The sequence below is a fragment of the Gopherus flavomarginatus genome, chromosome 4 (assembly GCF_025201925.1).
Source record: "Gopherus flavomarginatus isolate rGopFla2 chromosome 4, rGopFla2.mat.asm, whole genome shotgun sequence".
NCBI classification, from domain to species: Eukaryota; Metazoa; Chordata; order Testudines; family Testudinidae; genus Gopherus; species Gopherus flavomarginatus.
The window spans coordinates 50451072-50465019 of record NC_066620.1 but is presented as its reverse complement, the minus strand read 5'-3'; the positions used below and the strand labels follow the sequence as shown (position 1 = coordinate 50465019).

The 13948-nt window shown below is 39.8% G+C and overlaps 1 protein-coding gene across 1 annotated transcript in view; it reads left to right on the top strand.

The window, feature by feature from the left end:
* Nucleotides 1–13948, top strand: part of USH2A (usherin) — a 570592-nt gene that overhangs the window by 60053 nt on the left and 496591 nt on the right. The window contains exons 9-10 of the mRNA XM_050950274.1: nt 7739–7934; nt 8710–8840. Coding sequence (XP_050806231.1) covers nt 7739–7934; nt 8710–8840 — 327 coding nt within the window. The remainder of the gene's footprint in view (nt 1–7738; nt 7935–8709; nt 8841–13948) is intronic.

Here is a 13948-nt window from a genome sequence, read left to right as displayed (position 1 = left end):
TAGATGTTTTTCCCCTTCCGTTTCTGAGAGATGTGCATGCCCTGGATTCTGAGATACTGTGCATGCCTTGGAGTTGTTTGGGTGGAAGTTGAGAATCAGTTATTGATTACAACATAGAGGGCCGAGGCCTTCAGAGGTTTCAACTTAAACAATCAATTCAAACACCTCTTCTGTCTTCAGTGCCCATTAAATTAAAAGAGGGTGCTGTGCTGTTGATTACCATGAATCAGATCAGTAAGCCATTTTATACTGTTACAGGAGAATCTACTATTAATAAAGCCAGTTTGGATTAGTATATTTTTAGATGTCTAATTAATGATTTGTGTCTGAACTGTTACAGCTTTTAGTATAGTATGTACTAGTTAGATTAATAAGTGTCTTCCTATCTCAGGCTATCCAATAAATAGTGTACTGTAGTTGGGGCATCGGGGATAAATTTGGGAGGAAGCCAGTCATTTCAGAAACATAGCTGGAAATGATTGAGTAGAGTTTGGGAAAACAGCAAATAGAAAGCCATATGGTCAGGAGCTTTACAAGCTTGACGTGTCTCTGGAAGTTATGAGTTTGTCCATGAATTCATCCTTGGAAAACCACTGTAATTTCACAAATGAAAGATCACAGACTTCTAAAATAATCTGTGTACAAGAATTCACTGAAATATTGAAAGTACTTGTTGCTATCTCTAATACCTGAAGACATGTTGCCCAGATGATCATTTACTAGGGGAGTTGTGAAAGGGTTAATGCTCTGTCTAAAATGCTCATCCAACAGTAGTACATTTCACTTTGCAAGGATGATGAAAACCCATGTGAGATCTAAGTCAAATGGCAATTAAAGTTGCACTTGTTAGAGTTATCTTTTGCAGAAGTCAAAAAAACGGAGTCTGACCGGACAGTTAATTTAAGAGGCTCCTATCCATGCTAGTACGTGGGTTGGTCCCTTCCACACCGGTTGGTTGGTTGAACCATGTTTGGCTACAGCTATGTTTAAATTGTACTTTTATTTTTTAATCCTGGCTGAAAAGCCAGTTTAGATTAGAAATTTATTCCTAAAATCCCATGGAGTTTATAGAAAACAAGGTTCACACTCCTGTTACTGTTCATAGTGCGGTTGTATTCCTAACACTGTGTGTAAATAGCTGAAAATGTAACTCCTGTGAACAATGCTGGGAGTTGTAAGCCTAAATTTCCAAATAGTTGGAAGACTGTAGTTTTTGTAGCATAGCATTCCATATTGAACTGGTAGCACTGATTCTCTGGAGGTGTCCACAATAATCTGCGTGTGTTGGAGGAATTATAATACATTAGAAGAATACATTGAATGAAAAAAGTTGTATACTCTGTTACACTAGACAGGCTGCCATGCTGACTTTGAAGATAAGCAAATTTTGGGCCTGATTCCAGGGGGTTCCAATTGCTCTGCACTCACCATGAAGTTAAGTTACTATTTATTTGTTAAACACTGACTGCATGAGTGACACTATACAAGATGCAAAGGAAGACAGAGATGATCCTATGATGGGATCTGGTCAAGGTATAAGCTGATGTGTGGCTAACTCAGTCTGAAAGGGACTCTTCACTATAGCACACGGAAAAATTAACTACCTTTTTGCATGTCCTAGCCACTAGACTACATTTTAGTCTCTTTATTTTCTGAATTCCTACATATACCTTCTTTGCAGTAGTATTGTAACCTTATCAGAATCAAGAAATACAGGCCTTTCTACTTGCAAGTATTATTCCATTGCTATGGAGCTCTGCTTTACTGGATTATGGCACCTGATGGGGCAATAAGGAGTCATGTCCTCACTGAAAGAGGGCTGAAATTTCCCATACTGGGTGTCTGCATTAGGCTCATAATTTTTTTTTCAATTTCAGCCAGAATGATTCAGCTGTTTTTTGGGAAAAAGGCTAATAACAAATATACTGTTTTTCCCATGCTAAAACAATTCTAGCGACCTTTTATTTGGAAAGCTAGAGTGACCCATGCTTTGGAGTAGGGACCTAGGTTTTGGCAGGGAATTGGCTATTGTCAGACCAGCTTATCAGACTTTGAAAAATTGCAGTTTGCATGCTCAGTAGAGACTAAGATTTTGTATCAGCTCAATTCCTCAAAGATTCTGTTCACAATGGGCAGACTCCAGCCTAGGGCTAAGCAGGACTTTGCCTGAAATTGCAATTCTGGACTGCTGCAGGCCACGCTGGGACTGGGCAACTCAACTGAGAGCAGGAGACTGTTTCCTGTGCTATCAGTGACTCTGTTGCTGGGTTCAGTCCGCAAAAGAGGAAGGTGCCTGATTTGAATGCAGAGGGGACAAGAGCCAGACCCCTGGGAGGAGTAGATTGAGAGAAGAAATCTGGGGGGGAAGGAGGGCGGCAGAGAAGACTTGACTGGAGGCTGGCAGAAGGGAAGAGGGATATTGGAACTGGGAGTTGGGTGTGAGGAGACTATGGCTGGCTGGCCAATGAGACTAGGACTGGAAGAGATGATGAAGTGATACTGGGAGTCAGTATGTGGGTAGAGTCTGAGACTGGATGAACAGCCAAGGGAGACTGGGACTGAGAATTGTTGAGGTGGGAGGTGAGACACAGGCAATAAGATGGAACATTTTAACAGAATTAGAGAAGACGGGGTTAATTAAGTACTACTTATTGTAAGGCTTAAAATACTTGTACCTTTTCAAGCACCACTCTGCATTGTTGATATGTTGAAGATTGCTTCACTCTGATTTTCCTCCAGCATTCCAAATGATTAATAGGGAACTCTGCACATCTGTGTTCAAGCTGATGTCATTAGGTCTATTCACAGATTTGCTGGATCCAGGAATTAAGATAAAATGATGACAAATTAGAGCAAAGACTTGTTTTGACTAATGAATTGGGTCAAGATGAGCTAGATATTTTGAGCTAGCTGACTTCATGTAATGCATTTTCCCAGAAAACTATCCCCAGAGAAGGTAAGGGGATCAGATGTATATCAGCTTGAGCATATTTTTCCATCCGTGTGCACAGACTGAGCCAAACTCTGAAAGGTACTTGTCTGCACCTAGTCCTGTCAGACAGAAATGGCACCCAACATGATTTACTGACATCAGTACTATCTGGAGAAAGGACTTTCTGTCTATAATTAGCAGTCGTCATCACTAAATTGTATCCAGTTTTGGGCACACACTTTAAGAAGGATGAGAACAAATTGGAGAGACTCCAGAGGAGAGTAGTAAAAATAAGAGGTTTAGAAAACATGTCCTGTGAGGAAAGGGTGAAAGATTCATGCATGTTTACTCTAGAGAAGAGAAGCTGAGAAGAGTTGTCAAACTTGTTAAGGGCTGTTATAAAGAGGACAGTGGTAAATTGTTCTCCATGTCCACCAAGGATTGAACAAGAAGTAATCAGCTTAGTTTGCAGTGTGGGAGATTTAGGTTAGATATTGGGGAAAACTTCGTAACTATAAGAATAGTTAAGCACTAGAACAGGTTATCCTAAGGAGGTTGTAGAATCCCTGTCAATGGTGCTTCTAAGGAAAGATTAGACTAACACCCCTGATGAGACCATTTGATCTGAGAAATCCTAGATGTGGGACAAACACTCAAAATTTAGGATGTGAGAAAAATAGTAGCTCAGGGAGCCTGATACAATGTGGATTCATGCCTCCTCATCATTTCAATTTCTTGATTCTAGTATTTCTGCTATCAATAGGGTGTAATCCCAGGTAGTTCCGGATCTGTGTGTGGTTCAGGGCTAGAAGTGGGTCTATGATGAGGACCATTCTTTGTAAAAAGGGACATGTGAGAGGTGTGCTAGCTCTGACAAATAAAAATAAGTGGCAGCCTAAGTACCACAAAGAGACTGAAAGATTCAACCCATTTTAATCCCCTATTTTTTTGCAACTCCCTTGTAACTGTCCTTAGGTAATTCTTGATTTTGAAAACTCATTCCATAAATAATCTTGCAGAAAAGCAGCTCATGGTAAAATATGCAGAAATGGAAACTTTCAGGATCTGATTGGCTAAAATTTATCAAGAAAATAATTTAAAATATTTTACGTTCTATTCCGGTGTCTTGCCATTGGTACCCGATTCTCTTTAAGCTGCTCTCTAGAGTGAACCACAAATATTTGTAACCTGGCACAAATGTTTAGAAAATAGCTTGAGTATTTTTTTCCAAAAGTGGACACTGCAATGTTTAGGAATAGGGTAATAGCCCTTTAAACAGATCTTTGTGTGCATAAATCTTCCAGTCGTCATAATGTCATGCAATTCAGCCAGCACTGGATCATATTTAGTTTTGTGTTGTACCATGGTATTTGTCATTGGCATAGTTACATTTTGCAAAGGTAAAACAGCTAGAAGCAAAGGCCTTTCAGCATGAAATTAGAGCTCCTGTTCCATACATGTGCAGCTAGATCCCAGATAATGATTTACTAGCTATATATAAGTTTGCAAGGCCTAGCTATACGCATACTGCTGTTCTGACATGTTTCTGGTAGCTTCTAGAACAGAATACACAGAGGTCTCACACTTATTAAAGGAATACTACACTATTCCTATACACTGCAGACACTCAGTATGTTCTATGGCACAGATGATTTGTGATATAGTTGTCTCAGAAAGATGCTGTCTATACTAGAGCTTGAATGAAGTCCAAGACTTAAATAACTAAGTCACTGTTGCCCAAAAACTGTCTCCAGTGTCAAATGCCAACATCCTGGACCCCTCCCATTAAGGCTTCAGTTGGGAGCATGGGACAGACAGCACTTGTTGCTTTGGTGCATTACCTTTTCCTGCTTCTTGACAATAAAAATGCATCCATTCACATTCTGCTGGACCTCTCAAGCATTTAATTCCATTGATAACCAAACACTCTTGTCCTGTCCCCAAGAAACTGCAGAAGTGATGGAAATACCCTGAAATACTTTAAGTAAACCCAGAATTGTTAAGGTCAAAAGCCCTCACTTATGAGGCTTTGCAAGGTTGAGTCCCCATCCTGTTCAATATGTATATAAATGTGTCTAGAAAGCCAGTAAGACAAAACAGGCTGCAATGCCAGCAGCATGTGGACAACACCCAGCTCCACATCTCTCTCATAGCATACATTAATGGCACACTCTCAGTGTGTGGACAACACCCAGCTCTACATCTCTCTCATAGCAAACATTAATGGCACACTCTCAGCATGTGGACAACACCCAGCTCTGCATCTCTGTCATAGCATACATTAATGGCACACTCTCCAAGCTTTCCAAAAGTGCCTGGCTGAAGAGCTTGTGACTGAAGTTGAACCTTGACAAGACTGAGAGCATGCTGGTAGGAAGAAGGCAGTGCTTTGAAGAATTCACCTCTATTTCAGCCCTCACTGTTGAAGGAATCTATACTCGGATGGTTAGATTGAACTGCTGCCTTGGGGGCTGTCTTAGGCTGCACTGCGCTAAGGCACCCAAATAGCCATTGTGCAAAGAACACCCACTTTATCTGTGACTAGCCAATGGAATGTGCTGGATTCTATCAGATACTGATCAGGCCACAGTGACCTACGTGTTTATAGCCTCAGGGTGGCCTATTGAAAATTTCAGTATCTAGGAATGAAGCTCAATGGCCTGAGGAAGCTATAGCTGCTTCATAAAACAGCAGTTCATCTGCTCACTAACACTGGTATTTAGGAAAGCATCCTCCAAATTTGCTGCTTCCTGTGCTGGCTTCCCATTCAATGCAGAGTCTAGTTCAAGGTCATCAGACTGATTTTAAAATCCCTGCGTGGTATTGACTCTCAATATGTGAGAGATTACCTTTCCTACTGCAATGATGACCTCGCATGACAGTTTCATTCCATAGGAAAAAAGAATCTGTTGACAAATGGGAAAACTCACAGAAGAAAGAACCAGAGAAGTTTTGGACAAAGACAACAGAACCTTGTCAGACGGATTAAGAATGATAACCACCTTCACCATATTCAGAATTAAACGCATCTTAACTTTTCTGCAATAACCTTCTCAAACTCAACCACCCCCCTCTCTTAATACGTTTGTTTGTTTCTACCAACAGAGAGAGAGAAATGTTTGTTTACTGGGCCAAATTCAGACTCTCTTTATGCATACAATTACTTAATTGAAATGAATGAACTGCACTTCCTCAAATGAAGTTTGAATTTTGTCCATTTTTCTTTGGCAGTAGATGCTTTCTCATATCATTTAGCTTTTTTCTGTTCTCTTGCTCTTCGTGTTCGTGGTGAGTTGCTTAGCTTACGTATGTCTCAATACCAGCTCCTTTTACTTTTTATGCTTGTTTTCATTGTGGTGATGTAACTAAAAAACACACGAATGGCCATACTGGATCAGACCAAATGTCCATCCAGCCCAGTATTCTGTCTTCTAACAGTAGCCAATGCCAGGTGCCCTAGAGGGAATGAAAAGAACAGGTAATCATCAAGTGATCCATCCCCTGTCGCACATTAATTGGATCATTTCTGAGTAATTAGAATGTCATTGTCCAAAATACCATCCATTAGTTATCTGTAAGAAATCCAATTTTTATTTTTGTTTTTGATGAACCAATAGTCATATTAAATCTTCTCCTTGAAGTTTTGCAGAGTCTGTTAGAAACTTGAGATTGTCCTTATTTCATACTTTTTACAAAGCTTTACAGATGCAATAGCCCAGTTTCAACAGAACTTCAACAGAAATTTTGGGTTCTTTTGGATGAAGGAATACAATCAAAATCATTTGCTTTTGTAAATACTAAATACATTTGAAGAAATAAAAACCTTTTTGATAAGAAAACATTTTGCCACAGGGCACTTATATAAACAACTACAACTGGTTCACTAATATTGCATCAATATAATATTCCACACTTAATCTGGTAAATACATCATCTATAGAACTGGAGAGATTTTGATTTAACCATCTTTGAAACTACACCAAACTTTCTTAACTTAAATGGACATTACAAATCACTGGTGAAATATAGACAAATAATTAAGACAAATATAAAACTTAAGGCAATATTTCCAGCTGACAGATGCCTACAAACACGTTTAGTGTTTTAAAATTAATAACATTGTATATCAGTAATGATCATTTACCATTTTTTTTCTGAACATGAACAGAGTGATTTTGAGTAGTTTGGAATGATGACTAATGTTTATATTTTTGGGCTTGCAAATATTTGTATAAAACATGTGTAGGGCCAGATTATAGCTAGTCTTGTGTAGGTACATTATAGCGCGGGTGGGAGGATGCAAGGGAACCATCTTTAGGTGTCTAAATGCCACTGTAATTGTACAAGATTTTAATTTTACAGGCTAAAATATAGCTTTGGAGATCTGGAGACCTTGAAAACCAGGGAGGGAGTCATTATACCTATTTATTATGTCTTAAAGCCGCCAAATGCCTAAGCAGGGTAGAGGCCCAATTCCCATTGATCTACTTGGGCATTTTTGCAAATCCCACCAGGGACCTATCTGTATCTTTTGGTCCCTATGTGCCTTTGTAAATCTCGCCCTAAGTCTGAGCTAAGTTTCCTAGCAGTTTTTATTGTGTTATATTTTATATCCCCCTTGAACTTAATTCTTGTGAAAAGTTATAGCATGAAGATTTTGAGTGGTTTTTGCTTGCCAAACATTTTTTAAAAGTCTATATGCCAACATGTTCAACAGTGAAAAAAGGAAAAGCATAAAATGCAATATGAATATGTACCTTGTAGAGATATAAAGCAAGAAACGTTCTTTTCTTTTTTAAATTTTAGTGTGAGCGCTGTTTGCCATTATATCATGACAAGCCTTTTCGTCCAGGTGACCAAGTCCAAGCTTATAATTGTAAACCTTGTCAGTGCTATGGCCATGCAGTAAGCTGCCACTATGACATGGCAATGGATTCTTTTCCTAACGAACACTATAGAGGAGGTGGCGGAGTATGTGATAACTGTCAACATAACACCACAGGTAATTTAATGAGCAACATCAAAATATGTAGGGTCATTTTGGAGAGAGTCAGTCATAAAACCCAAATGGTTCTGAGGCTCAACAATGATGAAGAGAAATTTTTTTTTTAAGTACAACCCCTGTGTACTTCAGTAGCTAGAATTATGTAAACAGCTAAGATAGAAAAATGCCGTCACTACAATACAACATAATTTTATATAGAATCTTCCATGTAAATTATATCCCAGCATACTTTATTATAGCTTGAACATCAACATCTGCTGCAGTTAAGCTTGCAAAATGGTTTCCATTGTACATGATGTACCATGTTTCTGTCAGGACCATCAAATTGGTCTAACCAGGTAACATAACAAACATAGATTTTTGGTAAAATATCAGATTCTTCTTTAATGGGTAAAAATTTGCTGACTCCATATGTAGAGGATTTGCATACTACTTATTTCGATGTTCTTGGCTTTCTCTATGAAAGGAGAAAGTTTGAGGTTCAACAGTAAGTTGTCCAAAAAAATGTATAGACATTCACATAGCATAGTTTTATAGAACTGTGGTATTATATAACAGATGGAAGTTTAATGGAGTAAAACACAGTTTGTAACAGGTTCATTGTTTCATATGCTCTGGATCACTAAATTGGCAGGTAGAGATGAAAGGTGCATTAAAATGGACGTCCTGAAAATTACAGAATTCTCTCAAAGGAATAGAGTCTTTAATTTTGAATTATACAGCTAATTTTAATGAATTGGAAGCCATAATGCATAACCTTTCCCTCTTGCAGGAAGAAACTGTGAGCTGTGTAAGGATTTCCATTACCGGGAAACAGGTGCAGATCCTTCAACTGTCAATGTTTGTAAAACCTGTGACTGCTACACAGCAGGCACCAAAAATAATAGCCTCCTGTGTGATAAGGTAAGTGACCTCAACACAAAATATCAGAAAATGTTCTATCTGCTGGTTGGCGTATCAGTAACATTAATTACAAAATGTGCTTAAATGGATACTGCTTTATATAAGTCGCTGTAGTTCCTCATTTACAAAATGGTGGCTGATTCATACTGAAGACTGGAAGGCTAACAAGACTTCATAAGCAATCTGAGAATGATGTTAGGTGCAGAGCTTTTTTCTGCAATCAGGAATGAATGTAAAATATACAGGTACTAATTTTCAGAAATAAATATTATTGTGAGTGCCCAATTTGAACACTGTCCCTCTTAAAATCTGGGCTCTTTAAGGTGTCTCTGGTGGTGCACTCAAAAAATTGATGCACCAGAAATTACTGGTCAATTTTGAAAATGTAGACAGAGTCCAAATTAAGCTAAAATATAATTAGCTTACCTCCTGAAATATAGAAAAAGATTGATCTCCATATAAGTCACCATGCTCATTTTGTTTTGAAAAATAAAAAGGGCATTAGCTATTCTTCTGGAGGCTTTGGATCTCATTTACAAGAAAGGCATATAGTCTGCTAATAAATCTTACTGTGTCTTTCAAAGTGCCTACTGAGTGCCTGTTAAAATGGTGCTCAGTCACAGTGTAAGAGTGATAAATCATGGGATTGAATCCAGCAACGTTATAAAATGCTGGGTTTGTGGTGTTTTTTCCTCAGACCTGCATATGGAAAATAAAGTGAACAAGAAAACACAAGTGGCATTCAAGACTTGCATATGTGTTGCGTTGAAAAAATGCATTGACACAACTTTTTATCACATTGTACCACTATTCTGACCCTGAACTGGCTCTGATAGGCAGTTTTGCAGAGGCTTTTTTTTTTCTCTCTCTCTCCAAAAGTAATTTTAAAATCTGGAACCATTTCATAGAATCATAGAATATCAGGGTTGGAAGGGACCTCAGGAGGTCATCTAGTCCAACCCCCTGCTCAAAGCAGGACCAATCCCCAACTAAATCATCCCAGCCAGGGCTTTGTCAAGCCTGACCTTAAAAACCTCTAAGGAAGGAGATTCCACCATCTCCCTAGGTAACCCATTCCAGTGCTTCACTACTCTTCTAATGAAAAAGGTTTTCTTAATATCCAACCTAAACCTCCCCCATTGCAACTTGAGACCATTATTCCTTGTTCTGTCATCTGGTACCACTGAGAACAGTGTAGATCCATCCTCTTTGGAATCCCCCTTTCAGGTAGTTGAAAGCAGCTATCAAATCCCCCCTCATTTTTGTCTTCTGCAGAGTAAATAATCCCAGTTTCCTCAGCCTCTCCTCATAAATCATGTGCTCCAGCCCCCTATTCATTTTTGTTGCCCTCCGCTGACTCTTTCCAATTTTTCCACATCCTTCTTGTAGGATTTCCTCAGTATATTTCAACGTACATTCTTATTTCTCTTCCATTGAGGGTTAGCAACTTATTTCAAAAGTTCTTCATACAATAATCCATTGTGACATTTGTCCTATAATTTGTTTTACTTTTGTTTATTTTACTTAGATTGTAAGATATTTCTGGTTGTGTTTTCTTTGTAGCCTTCATCCTACAAATGACCCCATGGGTATGGACCACCATGTGACTTTATCTGCCTGTGCAGAGCTCATTGCAGGGCTGATGCCTGTGTTTGTAAAGCAATGTGTAAAGTTAGAGCCCTATATTTTAGTAATGATAATACCCAATAGCCACAAGCAGAACAGACTCTGATATCCATCTTCTGAGGATGTTGTTTCTTAACTACAGTGCAGAAATGAAAATCCTTTAAAACTCTAGAAACAACATTAGGACCTCACACTGTTGTAAGGCACTAAAGCAAGGAGGAAACAAAAGAGAAATTAGATGCTAGTTTTAACATTCGCTGTTGCTGATGATTTATTACTCTAGTGTAACAGTAACTTGGGGTAAAAATTAAAGGTGGAAAAATAAATTAAAAAATTATTAACTGATGCAACATCATCATTGTCACTGGTGATCCCTTGAAGTCGAGGATGATCTCTTTCACAGATTTTATTTTTTATGGGTCCTTTGGTGACTGAAGAGTCCAATTCTTGAGCCACAAACTCGTTGGCAGACGTTGCAGGTGATGTTGGAAGACAATGTTGGGCCATGATTACTATGTAACAAGTTGTCATCTTTTTTTTTTTGTTTCCTGGTGTTTTTGTGTGACTAGGGCAAAGCAATTTCCCTCAAAAGTGGATGATCCCTCTCTGATGGGTCTTTGCCAGTCATCCCTATCCTGGGCTGCTGTCTCCCAGTGTGTGATGCCAATGCCGCATCTCTTGATATTTATCTTCAGGGTGTCTTTAAAGTGTTTCTTTTGGCCTCCCCATTTCCTTTCTGCTTTGGTGAGTTGGGCATACAGCAGTTGTTTTGGTAAGCGTACGTCAGGCATGCGCACACAGTGCCTGCTCCATCTCAGCTGGTACTGGATAATCAGGGCCTCAGCACTGAAGATGTTGGCCTCCCTGAGTACACTGACGTCAGTGCGGCAACCCTCCCACTTTATGCTGAGGATCTTCCGAAGAAGGTGCTGGTGCTGGTTTTTCAGGCGTTTTCTGCAGGTCACCCAAGTCTCACAGCTGTAGAGGAGAGTTGGGATTACAACTAATTTATATAGTCCAGTGTGTGTTCTGATGTTGTGATTGTTGAACACTTGATGAGAGAGTCTACCAAAGGCAAGGCTGGTGCAGCGGATTCTTTGTTGATTCTCAACATCTATGTCTGCCCTCTGAGAGATGGCTGCCAGATAGGCAAAGTATTCTACATTTTCCAGTTCTTCTTTGTCAATGTAGAATTTCCTTGCTGGGTCTGATGATTAACTTGGGACTGGCTGGTGGACAGCTTTTGTTTTGACAATTTTCAGAGTTAGCTCTAGGCTTTTGTAAGCTTCAGAGAAACAATTAAGAGCTGTTTGAAGATCCTCCCTCGAGTGTGCACAGTCATCTGTATTCTGGAGTTCGGTTATTGTTGCTGATATTACTTTAGTTCTGGCACAGAGACGAGAAAGGTTGAAGAGGTTGCCGTCAGTCTAATATTGGATGCCAGTGCCTTGCAGTAGACGGTCTTGGGTTAATATTTTCATAGCTGCTGAGAAAAGGGTGCTAGTACACAACCTTATTTTATGCCAGTTTGGATGACAAAGGGCTCAGCGGTAGAGTCACTGCACAGGATGGAGGCAGTCATCTGGTCGTGGAGGAATCTTACAATGGTGATAAATGGGCTTGGGCAGTCAAACTCTGATATGATTTCCCACAGAGCCTCGTGGTTGACAGAATCAAAAGCTTTGGTCAGATCTATGCAGCTCCTGCTCATGTTCTTGACATTTTTCCTAGATCAGCCTGGCAGTGAAAATCATGTCTGAGATGCCTCGTGATGGTCTGAAGCCACAGTGGGACTCTGGAAGTACTTCCTCTGCAAGAGGAAGCAGGCGATTCAGTAAGATTCTACCAAGAATCTTCCCAGCGGTGGAGAGGAAGGAGGGCAATGCTTTGATAGTTGCCACAGTCGGCCCTGTCTCCCTTTTTGAAAATACAACATAGTAATGAGAGAGGCTGAGGCATGAGCTTGAAGCTGTGATTATAAAAAAAAAAAAGAAAAAAAGAAAAAAGGGAAAAATGGGGGAGACTGAGCTGGTCAAAAAGGCATCAGTAGACTGCTGCAATAGAAGCAGGACAGAGAGAAATGATTAAGAGGCATTAAAAATAGATTAATAAGGCTGTAGACTAAGGGCTGAAATGAATTACATGAAATGGAAAGGCATCACTGAAGGAAGTGTTTCCAGGTCTGACCCGTGGAAGATGGAATCATAAGGAATAAGGACCCTACTCATGAAAATTAATTGTCACATCACAATGATAATTTTCAAGGAAATACACTAAAAACGATATAGAATACACTTTCACTACATAATTTACCATTTCCTGCAATTCATCAATGCTTTTTTCTTTTGCACAGAACTAGTTATCTGTCATCAAGCTCTAAAGAGCTGAGGAATTCCAGAAGGGAACATTTGAATTCCCCCAAAGCATATTTACTCATCATATACAAAAATGTGCATAGATAAAATTAACAGGAGGGGCAAAAGAGTAATCAGTACACTACTGCTGCCCCCAAAACTTAATTGAAATGAACATGGACACTGTATTTCTGTTCTGCTTATCTATTTCACTCTGCTCTTGATGGGAAATGTGAATGTATGTATTGTATTTTTACATGAACGGATTCTAAATTCTTACAGGGCAGTAGATAGTGTACATTCACAGACTATGTTCTAGTAACTGTGAAGAGGTGTTCACCCCACACTTGTCCTGAAAGGGTTAATGAAGACAAAGGGGGGCTAATTAACCCAATAGGACACAGCAGAAAGGAATCAGGTGACTAAGCAATCCCTGATTGAGGTAGCCCAGCTGAGGAGGAACAGCTGTGCTGGACTTACAAAGTCAGGAAATTGGCAGTAGAAGAGAGCTGCTGGGAAAGTCTGCAGTTACTCCCTGGGAGAATAGAGGTGTGTTTGGGCTGACAAACCCAGAGAATGGGGAATCAAGGAAGGTAGGAAACGGCACAGGGAAAGGCAGTAAGGTCTAGAAGGCAACAGACCTTGGCTGCTGACTAGAGAGTTCCTGAGCTGGAACCCAGAGCTGAAGATGGGCCCAGATTCCCCTGCCAGCCACTGAAGGAGTGGCACCTATGGCAGCAAATGGGAAGACTGCCTAGGACTGCTGAAGGAAGACTGTTATCCTGGAAGGGGAAAATGTGTAGAGTGATCTGACTGGGAGGCTGAGTCACAAAGAGGCAGCAGCAGTTTGTGGAGTGAGAGAGGTGGAGAGATGGCGTGCAACTGCAGGAAAGGTGGTCAACCTGATGAGCTATTCCCCAGAACAACCCGGAGGAGTTGCCACCCTAGCGGTGAGTGGAGCACCCTGTCACAGTACCTTTTATTTACATTTTATTTACACTTTATGTACATTTTATGTACAGATTAAACATAAAAGTTGTATTTTTGCCTTGCAAACCACAGCTGTGCTAGTGGGAATTTGGAGGAGCAGCTTACCCAATGGCAGTGGCTGAGACACTTTGCTATGGA